Genomic DNA, 22,498 nt, shown 5'->3' on the forward strand with positions numbered 1-22,498 from the left:
GGGCAACAGAACAGGCAGACCGACGAAGTAAACTGCTGAGGGGAGCAGCAGGCAAGGCAGGAGAGGTCTGTGCGCCATGTGGGACCCTCGCTGGGGGCCAGGGATCAAACAGTCACTGCAGAGGCTGCAGGCAGCTTCACAGCCCAGCACTCAACCGCTGTGCCACCAGGGGTGGCCCTAGAGCAATTTCCCTTTTTGACTATGGCTACTAGAAACTTTAAATTACATGTGTGACTCACATTGCATTTCTGTTAGCGATGTTCTAATTAACACAGAAAGGGGGAAATAGATGAGTGAGAACAACTATGATTATTCCTTCTTGGAGAATAATATTGGAAATGCTCTTGTCATGGCCCCAAGGACTTCCTTATTTCTCAGACTGTAGATAATGGGATTGAGCATGGGGGTCAGAATGGCATAGACAACTGCCAGCTTCTTATCTTCTGCTGGGGAGCGGAGATTCTTAGGCCTGAGATAAGTATAGACAAAAGGTGTATAGTAAAATGTCACCACAGTTAAATGTGTTGAACAGGTGGCAAAGGCCTTCTTTCTTCCCTCTTTGGAGCGCATATGGTAGATAGCAAAAAGCACCCGACCATAGGAACCTGTGATTACAAGGAAAGGAATGAGGAGAAACAGACATGTACTCACAAAAACCAGGTACTCATAGACCCAGGTGTCCATGCAAGCCAGAGTCATCATGGCTGGGATATCACAAAAGAAGTGATCAATGGCCCTGGACTGGCAGTAAGGGATATGCAGTGTATAGACAGTGTGTGCAAAGGAATTGATGGACCCCAAGATCCAAGATCCTATGATCATCTTCACACACATCCTTTTACTCATGCGGAGGGGATAATGAAGGGGGTGGCAGATGGCCACATATCGGTCATAGGCCATGGAGCAAAGGAGTAAACCTTCAGAACATGCCATAGTTGCAAAGAAGAAGCACTGGAATCCACATCCCAGGAACGAGATGCCTTTCTGACCTGAGAAGAAGTTGAACATCATTTTGGGGACAGTGCTGGAAAGAGAGATCAGATCCATGAGGGAGAGCTGGCTGAGGAGAATGTACATTGGAGTGTGGAGTCGGGGATCCACTCGTATGAGGTGAATCATGGTTGAGTTTCCCATTGAGCCAAGAAAGAATATGAAGATGATAAGGAGTAAGAGAAACAAGCCAGTTCGATTTGGGGGAAACAAACCCAGCAAAATGAAATCATTGGAAGTGTGATTCCATGTCTCCATGAAAACTTACTGCTTGTTTAACTTCCTTTAAAGAAAAAAAAAAAAAGTCCAGAACATGTAATGAACAAAGGAGTTCTGAATTTATTAATGTAAGTTATAATTAATTGCTTTTCATTGCATATGACGACTTTTGGTGTGTCTTATTCAATAGCTAATTGAATGCTGTTTTTCAAGTTTTCTACAGTAGCAGCTTTGAAATTGAATTCTTTAAAAATATTTATTTATTTATCTATTTATCTATTTATTTATCTATTTATTCAAGCACTGGGTACAGTCAGAAGCACAGGAGGGTGAGAGAATTCACCAGAGCCAGAACGGGAGCAGAACAGGCAGACTTATGAAATACACTGCTAAGGGGAGCAGTGGGCACAGCAGGAGATGACTGCATGCCATGTGGGAACTTTGCAGGCCGGCCTGGTATCGAACTGGCGCTGCAAAGGCTGCGGGCAGCTTCTCAGCCCAGTGCACAATCGCTGCGCCACCGGGGAGGCCCTGAAATTGAATTTTTAGTAGAAAACCTAGTATCATAGCCAGCACAGTTAACAAGATCACTGAAGCATTTCTCCTTTAGATAACTCATTCCCAGGAACAAAGCTCTTGATTTATCAAGTCAAAGAAATGATTGGGGTCTCCCTGGTGGCACAGCGGTTTAGCGCTGGGTTGCGAAGCTGCCTGCAGCCTCTGCAGCGCAGGTTCGCTCCCTGGCTGCTCCCCGGCTGCTCCCTGGCCAATGGCGCGCAGACCCCTCCTGCCCCAGCTGCTCCCCTCAGCAGTGTACTTTGTCAGTCTGCCTGCTCTACTCTCCGCTCTGACTCTGGTGAATTCTCTCACCCTCCCTCACTTCTGACTGTACCCAATGCTTGTATAAATAAATAAATAAATAAATAAATAAATAAATAAATAAATAAATAAATCTTAAAAAAAAAAAAAACAAAGAAATGGTTGACTACTCCTTGGAGATGAATTTAACTCAACATATGAAAAAACAACTGGCACATATAACTCTAAATCTTTTTGTATAATTCTAAGTCCTGTATTACTTATCCCTTCCCTTTTTAAGTCTGATATTTTTTTCCCATGCCTGTCATAGTTGTCACTACTTTTTGCATTTCCAAACAAGGTGTCCACACCACAAAATCACTGTTTTCATTCGGAGTCTCCCTAATTATAAAATATGCTGTGAAGATGTTATATTCCATTATGATGTTTCCATTTACTGATGACCTACAGAGACCAGAATCAAAATGAACAGGTGATCAGTGACTTGTTCTTTTCTCTTGTAGTTGAATTGCACATGACAAATGTCACCGATTATGAATTCTGTACATATTTGATGTTGATTTTTTTTGCGAGAATTAAGTTCAATAAATGATTATGTCTTGTCATGACTCATGGCCGTGATGGCAAGGTGTCTAGCATTCACTATTCTGACCTATGCTGACCTTTGCCATAGTTCTGATATAAGAGCATCACGCATTGGCTGCATATATTGTATTTGTTCCATCTGTTTCCCTCACCTCTCACTTGGGTTTTTCCTTTTATGCTGGTGATTTCATGGTTTTAAAACAGAAAATATTTAGATCAGTGCTAATCAGGTCATTATTTCACCCATTCAAAGGCAAGGTAATGATGAAATTTTATTCTTCCACTGCATCATACAGTGACTATCTTACTATTGTATTAACATTTTGTCTGAAGAAATGAACAAGGTTTTGCTTTATAGCAAATTCAATATGATAATTTATTTGATGAAATGTAACCGATTCAGCTAAAGATTCATTTTTTTAGTATATTTGGTCTTGTTATGTATTTTCCTCATTTTTTGGTTTAATATAGGTTTAAAATAAGGGGGAGAACATAAATAACACTACTGGGAATGGATTTTCCAGTAGCAAGCACTGAACAAACAGTACCAACTCCCAATTTATGTATGCCACGATTACAAGAGACATATTTGTATGCTCTTCTGTATTCATTTTTGTATAGAGTATCATAAATATTGATGATATTTATAACAATAATTTTCATTGCCAAATTGAAAAATGGCTTATTGCTAGGGGTAGGGTAGGATCCTAGTAAAATCTCTAAAAACTCAGTTTTCAGAGCATGGGCCAAGGATCTCAAGATTTATTTCCATTTCTGGTCTTTGTATTTCTTTGTTAAGTATGATAACTTATTCTTTCTCACATTAAATAGAATTTTTTTTTACTGTGACCACATGTTGTATCCATATTTTTGTCTCCTTTGAGCATATTAAGAAGCATATTTTTGACATTTGTACCATTAAAAACAACTCCTAGCACCTATGTTTATATAGGACATTAACAAGCTCACTGTCCTATTTTTATGGACATTAACAAGCTCACTGTCCTAAATTTATTTTGCTAAATTTACAATATAAAGTGCACTTTAAATAGTCTTACAGATAATCAGCCCAAGGCCAGTAAGAAATTGTTTCTCTGAACTCCAGCCACCTATCTGGGATGGCTGCGAAGAGGGAATTAAGAATTTTGTGCTCAGCACATAACAGGTTGTCAGTAGGCGTTAAAATCCTTTGTTCATTTTACCTAAACCATTGGAAGACCTCAGCTCCAGAGAAATTAAGTGTCTTAATTAAGGTCACACACAAATCAAGGTCTGCACTTGAAACACTTGTAACAGGTTCATATAATCCTTCTCTCTCTTTTTTGGCATTTTATATTCACTTTTGGCCTTTTCAACTAGATATACAAGTGCCTATTCTTTGAGTAGCAGAACATAGTCTCCTAAGATTTGGAAACATCATCTCCAAGGTCTCTACATGAGTTAGAGCTAACACAAATCAACTTGATGCGCTAGTATTATTATGACTTACCTTGTCCACTGTTCTTCAGTTCATATGTTTAAAAACAAAGTAGGTTTACAATGACATAATTTGTGCCTAAAATCTTTAGGTAAAAAACGTGGCTGACATTGTCTTGCCAGATTTGCTGCAAGAACTTGTCACAGAACCATTGATTCTGTCAAATCAGAACTCTCTTTCTGATATGAGAAACTCTTTTTTATCTTCTAAAATTTATGAGAGGGAAATATCAAATAATTTTGTATAACATCCATTCCTCGCTGCTCTTTCTGCTCATAAAACATAAAATTTAAGACCATATTTAATGTCTAGGCATTAGGATTTTTTGAATTGCTAGTGTATAACTTCTCTACTTGCCTATGTATTTTTTTGCTGAAACAACTCTTTCACTGCTTTTTCCAGATTTAAATATTTTAAATCTCATTCTCTCAATTTGCTACTGGAAGACAAAAGGATGAGTTACTACTTTTAATTTATATAAACATAAGCTATCAAGCCTTACAATGTCCTCTTTCTCCTGTAATTGATCCCTAATGTCCAAATCCATGGGGACCAAGACTTGGTCATTACAGTTGACTCTGCTTATGTAGAGATCATGTAGATGTTCACTTAATTATAGAAAAGCAATCAAACCAGCTATTGATTCCTGATGAAGGATTGTACTGTATTATTTCAATACATTCTGTGTAGGCAGTCAGATAATGTTTATTGAACTCTTCTCATTTCGTAAGTTAGAAATGAAAGTAAGTGTCAGAGCTACTTCTAGACCTCAGCTACATAATAGAAGAATTATTATCATGGACAATGTTCTGCTTATTGTCTAATAAATTTGCAGATGAAATTGTTGCTGACTGTAGTAAATTTTGTTATATAAAACTCTTCTCTTTTTAGCATATGATACAATGGATCTATGAAGAATTTAATCTACTCAACTGTTATATCGATGTGTAGATTTGTCTCCTCATACAGGGCAATAAAGCAAACATTTGTATTCAGAACAGTCTAGCCACCAGACAACACTGATTTACAAGACAACACTGATTTAATTAGGAAGTTACAGAGGATCTAAGCTAAGATTATAGCAAATCTATAACTCTCTAAATTTGCCTAAAGACTGTTCTAAGTGTTAAGAGTGCATGTTATAAAATAATTGTTTATATTGCACCCGCTACAGAGGAAGGGCTCAATAGATGAAGGACATAGGGTGTCTCTGGTGGTGCAAGGGGTTAAGCACCACACTATGAAGCCATTTGCAACCTCTACAGCACCAGTTCAATCCCCGGCCAAGCAGGGAGCGAGGCAGACCTCTCCTGTCTCTCCTGCTTCTCCCTCAGCAGTGTATTTTGGTCGTTCTGCCTGTTCTTTCCACAATCTGTCTCTGGTGAATCCTCTCACCCCCGACATCTCTGGCCTGTACTCCAGCTCTTGTATGCATAAATAAATAAATCTTAAAAAAAATAGATTTAGGACTTATTTTATACCATTAATCCTCAAATTAGTGATTTAGTGTAATATAAATTTAAAGTAACTCTGTTTGAAATTATTTCTTTTTTAATTTAATTAATTTATTTATTTATACAAGATTTATTTATTTATACAAGAACCAGGGTACAGGCCACATGCACGGGAGGGTGAGAGGATTTACCAGAGACAGAGCAGGGAACAGAACAGGCAGACTGATGAAATACACTGGTGAGGGGAGCAGTGGGCGTGGCTGGAGAGGTCTGCCGCGCCATGTGACATTCTCGCTGGCCAGCGGGGATTGAACCCATGCTGCAGAGGCTGCAGACAGCTTCACAGTGCAGTGCTCAACTGCCTGCGCCACCAGGGAGGCCCTATTTGAAATTATTTCTAACATTAATTTACTCACCTGCTATGAATATCTCCTACATATATCATTACAAATTTGAGAAAATTCAAAACTAGACAAATTATATCTACTTTTAAACGATAAGGAATATAAGTTTTATATATACACACACATATGCAACTTATATATGTACATATTTATATACTATATATATACACACACATATAAATATATACATATTATTAAGTTTTAGCTGTTCGTCAAGTGTTGAGTTGTCTCCTGTAGTGTGGTACACTTTTCATTTACCTAAGAAATCTCCAGCCCAGTTTAACCACACTCAGTCTGTATAGAGGTATGGGAAAGGAAAATAAAAGTGTTAGTAAAATACAGTCACTAAGAGTTCACTTTCTTCTGACAGTGAATTGACCAGTCTCCCATACTATGTACTGGGGACTCAGTCTTATTTCTCTGAAAGTGCATGGCATGACCCTGGTACTTCCCAAATCCACCCTCTGCTAAAACATGGGCCTCATCCCCTATCATCGTCTCCTCTTTCTATTTCCCTCTCTGCTGTCCCTTTCACATTAGCATGTAAACATTCTTTAAAGAAAAAAAAATACATGAATGTGAAAATTTTATCTTGCTCTTAAAATTAGTATAGGAATTGGAGACTCAAACCATTATTGAGCATTACTTTCTGTTTCTTGAAATAAGTATTTGTTGTTTTTAAGGTAGAATAGTAGTATATTATGGATAAGGAGTTGCAGAACTGTGATCAGTGAATGAAATGGTGGAATTAGTTGTTCTGTAATGGTGTCTTTGTAAAAAGTGCCTGGAGGTTTAGAAGGTGCTCAGAGAGACTTGGGAGTGGATCAATAGGTTTTGGTGTACATTGGGTGCAGAGCCTACTCTAAGAAGTTTTTATGAACTCAGGGAATCTTGGTGTTGGCAAACACTATTAAGAGATTATAATGGGAGCCTCCCTGATGGTGCAAGGGGTTAAGACAAAACCTATGAAGCTATCTGCAGTCACAGCAGCATGAATTTGAGCCTCAGCCAGGGAGCTACCCACATGGAGCAGCAGACCTCTCCTGACTTGCCCGCTGCTCCTCTTTCAGTGTATTTCAGTCAATCTGCTTGTTCTGTACCCCAGTCTGTCTCTGGTGAATCCTCTTACCACCCGCACCTCTGGCCTGTACCCAGTTCTTGTATGCATAACTAAATAAATATTTTTTTAAAAAAAGATTATAATGTATGCTTATGAAAGTATATGAGGGTAAAGAGAAAGGACTACATAAAGCAGGATATGGATTAGTATGATATCATTGCTATGGATAATAGCCTGTCAGGGACATGGGGAAAGCACTGATAAAATTGTTGCTATTTGAGAAAAGCACAGAATGTGACATATTTATTTATGTAGTGTAGCACTTACTGTAAGGGGTAGAATCACTTATAGGAAGCCCACAAAATGTGGTGGAAATGGTTAGTTGGAATATGACACCTACTTTCACCAGTCAACTTGGGGTTTCCTTCTTGGGACCCTTTACAAAATGGCTATTGTGTTGGATGGAGTCAATGCATGTTCTCAGAGACATGGAGTCACTGAGGTGGATTTGGGTAATGCCTCACCTTCCATCAGGGACACCAAAGGCAAACCACTGTATGGCAACATTCATCAAAGAAATGAGCTGGTCACTTGGTGGCAGGCTACACAGTGAACTCTTCCATCTATGTAATTGGAGCAGCGTATTTTCTTCAACATATTGGTACGAATCGAAACCTTTGTACTTATTAGCCTATGCATTTATCTTTCTTAACATTAGCTCCCTCCAAGAACCAGTACAATTTCACCATTCTTGTACTTCACTGAATAAAAGACAAATTCATATGTAGTACATTACTCATGGGATTCTACAGTGTATGATTTATGACCAGTAGATAGGATTTTATGGAAAAGAATATTAGCAATGGCTTCATTCCCATGTAAACCACTAGCTTTTATCACATGCATCATTATTCAGAAATATCATTCCAGACATGAATATAAATATAAGGTGAAATTTCATTTATGGTTCCATCTGGGAAAGGTACTTTACAAAAGTGACATTTTTTTTTTTTCACAAGCTATAATGTATGGTCAATTTGTATTAATGTCAGGGCCAATTTGTATTAATGTCAAGGACTCCCCAGTGGCGCAGCAGTTGAGCGCTGGGTTGCGAAGCTGCCCGCAGCCTCTGCAGCGCCAGTTCGATCCCCAGCTGCTCCCTGGCCACTGGGCGAGGGTCCCGCATGGCGCACAGACCTCTCCTGCCGCCCGCTGCTCCCCTCAGCAGTGTACTTCGTCACCCTCTCTGTTCTACTCTCCGCTCTGGCTCTGGTGAATTCTCTCACCCTCCCGCACCTCTGACTGTACCCAGTGCTTGTATAAATAAATAAAAATATTTGAAAAAAAATTTGTATTAATGTCTACTTAATTCTGGGTCCATCAATGGAGAGTATAATTTGAAATGATTGCTATTATTACTACAGTATATGTGTTTATATGTGTGTGAGTATATGTGTGTGTGTGTGTGTGTGTGTGTTTTGTTCCTTAACAGTGAGTTGATATGCCTTAATGATCAAGGGAGAAATAAATAATCACATTGATCACAGTGCTGGATCTAATTAGATGGGATTTAAATTATTTGCAGTCATTTCTTGATTTGTATAAGAAGTTGAAAACAGGGGTTACTATAATGTACTGAGTAATTAATCTAAATTGCTGTGATCAAGTGTTCCACTTCAACCCCAGGGAGAAGGAACATATTTCTAGGGATTACATGGGACATTATTAATTTTTCCATGCACAATGATTCCTTAAATGAAAAACACATCTATTCTATAACAATAGGAATAATAAAGCTCCACATGCAACAGAATTGAATTTTGGATTAATCTATAGTCTTTCTCAGCAAAAATTCTTCCAGTCAGATCATTTGCCGAACTTGGAATATGTGGTTAAAAAAAAGTTAGTCATAGTCAGATTAACTTATATTAACTTAGCATTTGGATTTAGCTGCAGATAAAATGTTGTTTAAAATATATTTTTTATATTTTATTTTATATATTTTACATCATTTTTCTTTTTTGCACAATGTAGGCATTTTCATCTTGGTTATATCCCCCATACAATTCCCACCCCCCTTATTTTGACCCTAATCCCTCCTCCCCCAACACCATAGTGTATCTCTGGTTTATAGTTGCTTGTTGATTTTGATTTTTACTGTGTATTAATTAGTCTTTTTCCTGGTCCCTTATTTAGGTTTTGTAAATTCCTGCTATGAGTGAGACCATCCAGTATTTTTCTTTTTCTTATCTGACTTATTTCACTGAGCATGATCCCTTCCAGCTCCATCCATGTTGTTGCAAATTGCATGAGTTTATCTTTTTTGATTGCCGAGTAATATTCCATTGTGTATATATACCACATCTTCTTGATCCAATCATCTATTTTTGGGCATTTAGGTTGTTTCCAAAACTTAGCTATTGTAAATAGTGCTGCTATAAACATAGGGGTGCAGGTGCCCTTTTGAATTAACATTTCTGTGTCCTCTGTGTAAATACCTAGGAGTGGAATTGCTGGATCATATGGAAGCTCCATCTTTAGCAGGTTGAGGAATCTCCACACAGCTTTTCATAGTGGTTAGACCAGTTTGTACTATATATATATATATATTTTTTTTTTTAATTGTTGTGCAACAGTCTCAGGCTGGGCAGATTCACTGTTGTTTCAGGTAAACAGAAAACAAAACAAAACAAAACAAAAAAAAATAAAATAAAACAAATGAACAAACATTGGAGCCTGAGGTATATGTGATAGCTTAAATGCAGAGGAAGTTTCCAGACCAGCAGACAGGACGGCAAGCAGGGACTGAGGCTCCTGTACCATATAAGCCCCTGGACCAGGTTTCTACTCCCTTATATACTGTGTGAGGGCAAAGCCAGTACTGGGCCAGTTATGTGCTCATGGTGACATTACAGACATTTTTTTGCAAATGTGGGATCTTTAGGTTTATGGGCTATTGTTTTTGTGGTGTCTAGAAGGCAGAAATGAGCCTTTTTATCCCATGTTCCTGAAAGGTGTTTCAGCTATGTTCCTATTATTGATTCCTGTGAGATCTGAAAAGCATAACTTACTTGTGTTATTTTTTATTCCTTTGGATTTGTTAAATTTTGTTCATGATTTAGAAATTGATCTTGGCAATGTTTTCATGAGCATGAGAAAAAATTACATACTGTTGTTGGGTTAAGAAATCTATAGATTGTAAATGGAGAACCCAACCCAACCTTTGGATACCACATCCCTAATGATTCACTGCAGGAGTCATATTCCTTTTCTTCTATACCAGGTATTTCTGTTACAGGAAAACTGTATTCAATGTTGCATCCTCTGTGATCCCCAGCAGTGCAAGCATGAACTGGGCAACACATTTTATCCAGCCACCGGTGGTGAGATTTGGGTCCACCCTGGCCTACAGTTATATGCTGCAAGAGTACAGCTTCCAGTTTGGTGAATCATGAAAGAGCCTCTTCTGGACTTCAGTTACCAGTGAGGAAAGCACAACCACCAGACACCAGCTGTCAGCAACCAGCTGGCTGAGCTGGAATCAGATTTCCAGTTACCAGTTGTGGAATCCCAAATTCCAGCCAGAAAGTCGATGACAGGTCCTGAGTTCCATGAACACAGCTCCTGGAGCAGTGAACTATTGAAACTAGGTCTGAGACCTAGCCCTTTATATAGCAGTGGGATCCACCATCCTTTGGATTGTAGAGACCAACAGAGAGCACAATACGTTAGACACTGAAGGATTCTATATAATTTAATGTAGATTCTAGGCTTTATGAGTGAAACCTTATTGCCATCAAAATCAACACCAGATCAGAAAACAATTAATAGGGAGAAGAAAAAGAACAACAAATGACCTCCTGAGATACCAGGGAAATAGTGTGCAGCAGAAAGAACACATCTTCAAAAGACAATCACAAAAACATGGAAGTTTTGTATTGCTCTGTATTCCACATATAAACAAGACTATCTGGTATTTATCTTTTTTCTTCTGATTAATTTCAGCTAGCATGATCCTTTCCAGCTCCATCAATGTTGCCACAAATATAATGAGTTTATCTTTTTTGATTTCTGAATAGTATTCCATTGTATAAATATACCACAGCTTTTTGATTCATTCATCATTTGGGGGTTTTGGGGTTGTTTCCATATCTTGCCTTTTGTAAATAGTGCTGCAGTAAACAAAATAGTGCAGGTTTACTTTTGAATTTGTGTTTTTGTGTCCTTTGGGTAGATTCCTAGGAGTGGAAATGCTGGATCATATGATAGTTCCATTTTTTATTGTTTTGAGGAATCTCCACACAGCTTTCCATAGTGACTAGACCAATTCACTTTCCCAGTATACCTGTGTATCAGAGTTCTTTTATCTCCACATCCTCTCCAACATTTGTTGAGACCATTTTTTTCTTTTTTAAATGTGGGCCAATCTTACTGGAGCAGGGCTTCTCTGGAGGCTTGGGGTTAAGTCTTAGTGGTATCATTGCTAGAGCCTGAGTTTGATCCATGGTCAGGGATTTAACCCACATATGGCACAGCAGACCTCTCTTATTTTGCCTGCTGCTCCCCTTAGCAGTATATATCAGTAATCTACCTATTCTGCTCCCCACTCTGTCTCTGATGATTCTTCTCACTACTTGCAACTTGGTCCTATACCCTATTTCTTCCTCTATGCAAAATTGAAAATAAAATATAAAATTTAGTGAAGAAAGGTGGTATATCATTGTGGTTTTAATTTGCATTTCCTGGTAACCTGTGATGTTGAACATTTTTTCATATGACTTTGGCCATTTGCATTTCTTCTTTGCAGAAATATGTTTTTAGTCTTGTCCATATTTTGGCTGGACTGTTTGTTTTGGTTAAGTTCTTTTTAGATGTTTGTTTTTGTCCCTTATGTGTCACATGGTGTGCAAATAATTTTTCCCATTCAGTAGGATGTCTCACTGTTTTGATTATTGTTACTTTTGCTGTGTAGAACTTTTTTTTTTGAAATTTAGAAAGAATTGTATGTCTTTTCAAAATGAATTGCAAAGTTCTTTCTGAATTGTATAATCAATAATATTTTATATATTTTTGTTCATGCTTATTTTTCTTTATTTTCCAATTTAATTTTTTATTTTTTTATTTTTTACATCACGTTAATTTTTAAACAATATTTGCTTGCCCCCACCTCCTCACATGTAGCCCTCATAGAATTTCCTTTAGTATGACATAGTCCCAGCTATTTTTCATCTCCGTTTTTCTTGCTTTTGGAGAAGAATCCTCAAAAGTGTTTCTGAGGAATATGTCATGGAGTACATTGCCTTTTTTCTCCTATATATTTCATGGTGTCATCTGACATTCATGGCTTTATCTAGTTTTGTATATCGTGTCAAATAGCAGTTTACTTCATTTTTGCAGTTGCAAACCAATTTTCTTTTTTTTAAGATTTATTTATTTATGCATGTAAGAACTGGGGTACAGGTCAGAGTTGCAGGAGGTGAGAAGATTCATTAGAGACAGAGTGGGGAGCAGCATAGGCAGACTGACTAAAATACACTACTGAAGGGAGCAGCAGGAGAGACAGGAGAGGTCTGCTGCACCATGTGGTTTAGCTCTGGCTGGCCGGGAATCGAACTTGTGCTACAGAGGCTGCATATAGCTTCACAGTGCTGTGCTTAACCCCTTGTCCCAGCAGGGAGGTCTGCAATCCAATTTTTCCAGCTTTTTTTGTTGAAGTTTTCCTTGTTCCAGTGTATATTCTTTGTTCCTTTGTCATAGAGTAGTTGACCATATATATTTGATTTTATTTCTGGACATTCAATTTGATTCCATTGGTCTGTCTATCTTCATTTGTATATCATGCTGTTTGTATTATTATGGTTTTGTAGTACTCTTTGAAGTCTGGAAGTGTAATGCTTCCTTCTTCCAACTTACAATCAGGAAATCTTTTGCTATTTTGTGGTGTTTTTTTTTGGTTCCATGAGAATTTCATCAATATTTGTTCTATTTCTTTCAATAATGTCCTTTAGATTTTTATTGGAATTTTATTGTATCTGTAAATTGCTTGTGGTAGTATAACCATTTTTATAATTTTAAATCTTCTGATTCATGAGCATATAATTTGTTTAATAGTTTTTCTTGCATACATCTTTCACTTTGTTAGATTTATTCCTAGTCTTTAATAGTGTATGCTACAATTGTAAATTGGACAGTTTTCTTAATTTAATCCTTTTTCAGACTGAATATTTGCATATAGGATTTCTATTGATTTTTTTTTCTTTTTGTAATATGGGTATGTTACTAAACTGTTTTATTGTATTGATCAGTTTTTCAGTGTAATTTTATTTTATTTTTTATTTTTTAAAATATTTATTTATTTATTTATACAGAACCAAGGTACAGGCCAAATGCGTGGGAGGGTGAGAGGATTCACCAGAGACAGAGTGGGGAGCAGAACATGCAGACTGATGAAATACACTGCTGAGGGGAGCAGCGGGCGAGATAGGAGAGGTCTGCCGTGCCATGTGGGACACTCGCCGGCCAGCCAGGATCGAACCTGTGCTGCAGAGGCTGGGGACAGCTTCACAGTGGGGTGCTCAATTGCCTGTGCCACCAGGGGAGACCCCTTCTTCAGTGTATTTCTTTTAAAAAATATGTAAACCATCATATCATCTGCAAATAAGAAGTTTCATTTCTTTCCCAATTTGAATTTCTTTAATATCTTTCTCTTACCTAATTGCTCTGACTGGGACTTCCAGTACTTCATTTAAAAGCAATGGTGAAATGGATATTCTTGTGTTGTTCCAGATCTTAATGGAAAGGCTTTCAATTTATCACTATTGAAATTGACAATTCCTGTGTGTTTGTCTTCTATATGATTTTATTATCTTAAGATGTTTCTTTTATCCCATTGTTTTTAAGGATTTTTATCATAAATGAATGTTAAACTTTATAACATTCTTTTCAATATGCGTTGATGTGATGAAAGATTTTTTATTTTTATTTTGTTGATGTTGTTATTTGATTTGGGATGTTGAGCCATCCTGAATGCCACCAGATCATGGTGTAATATCCTATTGATATATTATTGAAATTGGTTTGCTAAAATTGTATTGAGAATTTTAGGATCTGTGTCATTAGGGACAGTGGTCTGTAGATTTCTTATTTTATGTGTTGTTATTGTTTGGTTTGGAATTAATGTGATTTTGATCTCACAAAATGTATTTGTTAGTATTCCTTCTTTTTCAATTTTTGGAAAGAATTTGACATGGATAGGTATTATTTCATCTTTGAATTTTTAAAATTAGTTTTATAAATTTATTTATTTATTTATACATATCTTGCATCATTGTCATCATTGTTCATTTTTAATTTTTTTTTTTCCATTTAGTCCCCAGAGAATTGCCTCCACCAATTCACCTGTGTACCATCACCACGGTCCCCTGTGCTCCTCCCTCCCTCCTTCGGATCCCTCTACTCCTCTTCTCCTGTAGGATGTCTCTGGTTTATAATGGTCTGAATGTTTGGTAGAACTCACTTGTGAAACCATCTGGTCCTGGGCTTTTATTTTTGTGAGGGTTTAGAATACTGTTTGATTTTGCTGGTTCTAATTGGTTTGTTTAAATTTTCAATGTATTTGATTATTGTTGCAATTCCGTTGTTGGTAATTGGTTTGAGGATTTTTGAGAATTTTTTTTTAAAGATTTATTTATTTATGCATACAAGAACTAGCCAGAGATGCAGACAGTGAGAAGATTCACCAGAGACAGAGTAGGGAACAGAACAGTCAGACTGTCTGATATACACTGCTGAGGGTAGCCTTTGGTAAGACAGATGATGTCTGCTGCACCATATGGGTTGCCCCCCAGCCAGTCAGGGATCGAACTCCTGCTGCAGAGGCTGTGGATAGCTTCACAGTGCTGTGCTTTAACCCTTGCACCACCAGAGAGGCCAGAATTGAGAAATTAATTTTGTATTGGTGTTCATTAGGGAATTTGTCTTGTAGTTTTCTTTCTGTTTGTATGTGTGTGCATTTAGGTGGGTGTGCACATGTGTGTTCATGTGTGTGTTTTATCTTTGTTTGCTTTTAGTAGTATTGTAAGATCAGCTTCATAAAATGTACTTGGTATTATTCTTCCGTCTTGATTTTCTGAGTTTTTGTAGTATTAAGCATTAGTTAATCTGTGAATGTTTGGTAGAACTCCTTTGTGAAGCCATCTGGGCTTTTGGTTTTGGGGAAGGTTTTAATTACTGTTTCAACTTCTCTGCTTGTAAGATAGTAGTCTTATGCTCACTGATTTGGTGTGTATATGTTGGTGAGTATTACGTCTTTCTGGCATAGATCATTATATAGTGTCATCTGGTGTCTTCTGTCATCTTTTTAGTTTGCAGTCTATCTTATCTGCTATAAGTATGGCTAATATTGCCTTCTTTTTGAGGCCATCTGCTTGTAGAATTGTTTTCCAACCTTATACATGTAATCTATGTTTATCTTTAGAGTTTAAATGTATTTCCTGGAGGCAGGGAAATGTTGGATTCTGTTCCTTAATCTAGTACACTGTTTTATGTCTTTAGTCGTAAGTTTAATTCATTAAGATTCAGCATGATTATTGGTACTTAGAGGTCTGTTATTGCCATTTTGTTGACAGTTTTGTGGTTCGATTTAGTACCTTTTTTCTGTTCTTCCTGTTCATTCTTCTGTTGGTTTAAAGACTTCTTGTAATATTCCTTGGAGTGGTGGTTTAATCATAATGAATTTCTGAATAATTTTTTTGCCCGAGTTAAAGTATTTCTACAGGATAAAGTATTGTTGGCTGGCATATTTTTCTTGGAGTTGTTGCTCGATTCTCTTCTCATCCTTGTGTTTCTTCAGAGAAATCTGATGTCAGCCTGTTCATTTTTCTTTATAGGTTCTTGGTGTCTTTCCTATTATCAGCTTCATTTATTTTTCTTTGTCTTGTACTCTTGGAAGCTTAACTATTATGTGTTTTCCTGTATTTTTCTTTTCATCATGGTTGACCTTCTAGCTTCCTGTATATGTATTTCTATTTCCTTCTTCAGGTTTGGAAAGGTTTATTCAATTATTTTCTTAAATAGTTTCTCAGTTCCCTCATTTCCCTCTTCTTCTGAGATTCCGATAACTATTATATTTCCTTTCATATGATGTGAGATAATTTTCAGAGTGTTTATTCATTCCTTATCCTTTGTTTTCCTATTTCTTTTTCCTTTTTTGTTCTTTTTAATTGTGTATATTCAAGAGTACCGACTCATCCATTTCATCTATTGCATTTTTGTAGCTTTTCCATTATTTTTTGATTCCTTTGTTGGTCTTTTACACTCCTCCAGTTTCTTTACTTTTTTTTCCTAAAGAATCAATCTTGTTTTACTATCATTGACTTCATAGTATCATAATCAAAGTCATTATCATGACTTTTGTGTGCTTTACCAGATCATGTATGGATTTGCCTGGAGCTTGGGTCACTATGGCTGGTGGGTACATGCAGGGATGGGTGCGCATGTTTCCCTCTCTCAGCTCCCACATACCACGACCAGACCTATTTTGATGGCAAGTGCATGGAACCACATGCTTCCTGGGCCACTGCTGTAGCTGAACAGGTTCAGGGGTGGGTTTTCCTGTGGCACCAGTTGACCAGACTGCTGCTGCCTTTGGAAAGGATGTACAAGAATTCCACCATATCATGGGTGGATCTGCACACTATAAGGGCCACTGTAGCAGCTGGACCATGGTGGAGGCTTCCTTCAACTAGACTGCTTGTTGTATTCAAAGGCCCCTGATGTAGGACAAAGTACTAAAAGGCTCCTGCGTAGCCCTGTCTGCTGGTGTTGCTGCAGGATGAGTGAATTGCAGTTCCTGGTATAGCTGGATACAATAGAGGGTACCCAACATGGGCCATGACAATGGCAACTATCTGGCTGTGGCTAAGTCTGTTTGGAGGCATGACTTGTTAAGTGTTGTGACTGTGCTTGGTCTTTCAAGATTGTCCTTGTCTGTTACACAACCTGAGCTGGGACCCTGGGTGCATGTTTAAGGCAGGCTACACCAAATTCACAAATTTGGTGATCACACACAAAAAGAAAAGATCATTACTCAATTCCACACATAAAATCAATTAAAATAAATTAAAGACACTGATATATGACTCAAAAATTTACTGGAGTTATTCAGAATGTAAATAAATTGAGAGAATATAAGAATAAATTTCTAAAACAATTCTATAAAATGTAAGATTTGGTATATCTAGTTTCAATAATTCTCATTGACAACTGTTTGTATAATATATAATTTACCAATCAGTTTCACACCAATATACTCATATATTTAATTAGTTGCATTTTAAAGATGCCTTTCACATCTGTCACTCTGGGGATGTTATATAGGAAAGCAGAAGTGATTGATGTTTAAAAACATTTTTATTCATCTTTTACATATTGTTACCCAAAATAGTAGGTTATTTGACTTACAGGCAATATTTCACTAGAGAACAATAGATGTAGTAGATCCTGGGAAGGCTTTGCTAGAAATTCATGTGTTACAGCTGTTTGGGGTTATTACAGTTTCTTCATTCCTCAGTCCTTGACTATGACTTATGAAAGATTACAAAACTGTATCTGGTAAAGCAAAGTTTATTAAAAAGAGAATGAAAGCTGGGCCTCCCTGGTGGCGCAGCGGTTGAGCGCTGGGTTGCGAAGCTGCCCGCGACCTCTGTGGCACTGGTTTGATCCCTGGCTGCTCCCCGGCCACCAGAGGAGGGTCCCGCATGGCACGCAGACCTCTCCTGCCGCCCGCTGCTCCCCTCAGCAGTGTACTTCGGTCCTTCTGCCTGCTCTGCTCCCCGCTCTGGTTCTGGTGAATTCTCTTACCCTCCTGCACTTCTGACTGTACCCAGTGCATGTATAAACAAAACAAACAAACAAACAAATAAATAAATAAAACATGCCTCTATAAAAAAAAAAAAGAGAGAGAGAATGAAAGCACATCCAGAAAGAGGTCTGTGTGGGAAGAGTCATGGGAGGAATATTTTTAAGTTATGTTGGGGGACACCTCAATTTTATCAGCTCACCTTTTCTTGTTCTGCACCTCACTGATTGGGGAGCAAACAACTATTGGGAGTCGCCATGGTGACTAAACAGTTATTCAGTGAAATCCATGTTTTTCTTGAGTGGAGGAGAGGATTTTGTGTTTCTTGGGGAATTGTGAAGCCTGTTTAAGGGAATCATTTTGTCACCCCAATACTGGTCATTTTCTAGTACTTGACTCTCCCTCTGGGTACTTTTTGCTCTGTTCAGGCTTTATTGACCTTCCTGCAGTTTGTGGTTGGTGACAGCCTTCTCCCCTCTGGGTGTTTCTTGGCTCTTCCTGGGTTGATCATTTCTGATAAGAGTTTCTTGGGCTGCAGGGTAGTGTTGGTGATTTAATTTTCTTTAGGCATCACCCTTCTTGCTCTAACTTGTATAACAAAGGAATCAATGTTGAAAATTATAATTAATTTGGCTCCTGGAAGAGAGTTAGGACAAGATATTTAAAGGGTATGTCCATATGGCTGGGAGGAATGGAGCAGAGTCATAACATGTTCTAGGATGGACTATGTCTGTATGTGTACATAGAGTTTACATTTCACTTGCACGTGTTGGCTCTTGACCTTATAACTCCAGGAATTGTGAGATAATAGTTAGGGAGAATTTAATATTTTTCTCTATTAAGGAATCTAGGGTCAATGTGGTGGGTCAAATAGTTTGGACAGGGCTTGTGAGCCCATGATACTGTCATGTATGTTGAAACAAGACTTGAGGGGCCTCCCTGGTGGTGCAGGGGTTGGGACACAATCTATGAAGCTATCTGCAGCCACTATAGCATGAGTTCTATCCCTGGCGAGGGGGTAACCTACATGGCACAGCAGACCTCTCCTGACTCACCTGCTGCTCCCCTCAGCAGTGTATTTCAGTACATCTTCCTGTTCTGTTCCCCACTCTGTCTCTGGTGAATCCTCTCACCCCACCATAGCTCTGTCCTGTACCCTAGTTCTTGTATGCATAAATGAATGAATCTTTAAAAAAAAAAAAGACTTGGTTGGGGCTTCTCACCCTACCAATGAAATTTCTTTTACCTATGCTGTTGCAGTATTATAATTGTACCTTCAATTACAAGATAATGGACACAAAATATTTGGTTGTTAACTGGTTCTGAAGTTTATATGTAAAGTGTTCTTTTCCATTATTAATTTTTCATTTTAATTTGTATATTATTAAATTATCTCTATTTTTTAATATTTCCAAGGTATGGGAATTAAGATTTAAAAGTATAAATCAGAATGTCAAAGAAGTCTCAGAACAAAGTGGTAATGCTATTATTAATGGAGAGGCAGTATTACGTGCATTTAGCACTGAAACTGAAAAAGTGGCATCCAAATGAGTGCTATTCTTTCCATTTCTATGACCTATGGCAGGGTTTTTTTTCATCTCCCCAATTTTAAAGTGCTGAGTCAAAGCTGAAAAAATAATAACCATAGTATTGTAATGATGTCAAGCTATATAGACAGGTGAAATATTTATACTTTTTAATATTAAATTGAATTAACATCCTAATAATTATTATATGCCATGAGTTTCAATTTAAAAGAATTCAAAAACATAAGCAAAGCCTATGTTCAATAAATATGTTAGCATAAACATAGGAGTAGAGGTTTGGGGGAGGAAGTTAACTATGTATGAGAAGACAGGAAGCAAATTTGAGTTATTTGTTAATAAAAAAAGACAATTAAGATTGACTGTGTTAAAAATTATACAGCAAATTTTCAGATAAGGAATACCCTGAGCTAAATTTACAATGTGTGAGGGAATGGAGTGCTGTAGGGAGAAGGTAGAGGTCTAAGGAAACTATGACACTGAATGTTTGGATTTGGTGGAGAGACAGTTAAAGTTGGATTATAGATTACAATAGAGGACCCTCACTTCACTTCCAGGAGTGGAATATGAAAATTACCAAAGAGGTCACTAAACCAGAGTATCCAATGGTGAAACTAGAATACCTATTGGAGATTGAGACCAGTATGGTCTTTAGAAAGAGGGCCACTGAACAGATTTAATTGCATTCACCAAAATGTGGGAGGGGACAAATGGTCATAGACTGTGAACCCAGCCAGGAGTAAGCATGATAAACTTCACAGTTTTATTCCTTTTTTGCTTGTGGACCTTGGGAGGAAGGGAATGAGTAGAGTGAAGTTCAAACTTTGGTTATGGGAATGGGCCCAGTAAACAGAAACTAAAAAGTGTGCTGAAATGCATTCCTCTTCTCCCATACCTCAGAAATGGTATTAAGCTATGAAATGTTCTTAAAATGCACAGACTGTGGAGATTTGGTCTGGAATGCTTGAGTAGAGGACTATTAGTGAGAATACAAAAACAAGCCAGTCCCCCACGCAAAGACTAAGACTGGCTGTCTCCAGGCTGCTTCTGCACCCTCACTCAGCAGTTTCATATTATTTGTCCTTCACCCATGACTATGGAACAATGCGAAAACCAAATGTCTAATAACGTATAAGTTGGGGAAAGGTAAAAGAAAATACACAATGCATCTTTTTCACAGCTAAGGACACTTTTTTTTTGGAAAAAAAAACAAACTCTAAAGCAGTTAAAAAAATACAAATAGCTAAAACACATAACATTTTCTACCATCACATACATAATTCATAATTAGTATTATCAAACATCTAAATAAATGGATGAAAACACAGAAAAGCTGATCAAATTATATAAGAAAACAAAAAAGCAAATGATGTCCTGAGAAATAAAATTTATAAATAGAAAATAGGAATTAGAGCTTTAACAAGGAGGACCTCCCTGGTGGAGCAGCTGTTGAACCCTCAGCTGCGAAGCTGCCTGCGGCCTCTGCAGTGTTGGTTTGATCCATGGCTGCCGGTGAGGGTCCCACATGGCACGCAGACCTCTCCTGCTATGCCTGCTGCTCCCCTCAGCAGTGTACTTCGTCAGTCTGTCTGTTCTGCTCCCTGCTCTGGCTCTGGTGAATTCTCTCACCCTCCCATGCTTCTGACAGTACCCAGTGCTTGTATGAATGCATAAATCAATAAATCTTAAAAAAAAAAAAAAACTTTAACCAGGAAATAATGGAGATGCAGAATGTGAAAAGATCGATAGAGGTGATAAAAAATTCTGAAAATCTATATAAGTATAAAAGAACAAGTGGAAGTTTGAAACAGTGATTATAAATCAACAAAGAATTGAGGTGGAAAAATAGATAAATCAAGAGGAAAGATTTTTTTTAAAGATTTATTTATTTATACAATAACTGGGGTACAGGCCAGAGGCGTGGGAGGGTTAGAGGATTCACCAGAGACAGAGCAGGGAACAGAATAGGCAGACTGGGCCTCCCCAGTGGCGCAGCCGTGGAGCGCTGGGTCGCGAAGCTGCCCGCAGCCTCTGCAGCACCGGTTCCATCCCTGGCTGCTCCCCAGCCACCGGAGGAGGGTCCAACATGGCGTGCAGACCTCTCCTGCTACCCGCTGCTCCCCTCAGCAGTGTACTTCGGTCCTTCTGCCTGCTCTGCTCCCCGCTCTGGCTCTGGTGAATTCTCTCACCCTCCCGGGCTTCTGACTATACCCAGTGCTTGTATAAATAAATAAATAAATCTTTAAAAAAAAAAAAAAAAGAATAGGCAGACTGATGAAATACACTGCTGAGGGGAGCAGCAGGAGAGACAGGAGAGATCTGCCACACCATGTGGATTTCTGCCCAGCCAGCCAGGATCGAACCCACGCTACAGAGATTGCAGACAGCTTCACAGTACAGCACTTAATTGCCTGTGCCACCAGGAGGCCCCATGAGGAAAGATTTTGATACTTGTCTGAAACATTATGAAGGGTGACAAAAGAATATTAGGGTTTCCAGTAGGAGAAAAAAAGAGAATAGAAACTAGAAAAAGTATTTAAAGAAATAAAAGAGGAAAAGCCCCCAAATTCGGGAAGATATGGATTGCAAACATTGAATGTAAAGGGACATTCAGTAACCTGTACCACGACACATAATGAATTCTCTCACCCTCCCACGCTTCTGAATGTACCCAGTGCTTGTATAAATAAATAAATACATAAATCTTTAAAAAAAAAGACACATAAGTCTGAAACGTACAGGAGGTAAAAAAAAAAAAAAAAGGTTATTGAAGGTGGCTTGGGATAAAAGCAGATATTCTATAAAATTATCCCCATCAAACTTATATGAGCTTATATGAGCTTTATATGAAGGAGAAATAAAGACTTTCAGAGGGTTCCTTCTTTGTTCAAACAATATACTTCCCATACCATAAATGTGGAAGGGCACTCTTTTTTTTTTAAGATTTATTAATTTATGCATACAAGAGCTGGGGTACAGGCCAGAGATGCGGGGGGTGAGAGGATCCACCAGAGACAGAGTAGGGAACAGAATAGGTAGACTGAGTGAAATATACTGCTAAGGGGAGCAGCAGGCGAGATAGGAGAGG

General features: G+C 38.0%; 1 protein-coding gene across 1 annotated transcript; it reads right to left on the bottom strand.

The window, feature by feature from the left end:
* Positions 1-309: 309 nt before the first annotated feature.
* LOC311183399 (olfactory receptor 2L13-like) lies at positions 310-1,282 on the bottom strand (the record flags this gene model as incomplete). Its single annotated transcript, XM_084252751.1, has 1 exon — positions 310-1,282. The coding sequence occupies exon 1, from the start codon at positions 1,246-1,248 to the stop codon at positions 310-312; it is 939 nt and encodes a 312-aa protein (XP_084108877.1). The 5' UTR covers positions 1,249-1,282.
* Positions 1,283-22,498: the final 21,216 nt, after the last annotated feature.

Source organism: Talpa europaea (genome assembly GCF_964194135.1).
Source record: "Talpa europaea genome assembly, chromosome: 13".
Lineage (NCBI taxonomy): Eukaryota > Metazoa > Chordata > Mammalia > Eulipotyphla > Talpidae > Talpa > Talpa europaea.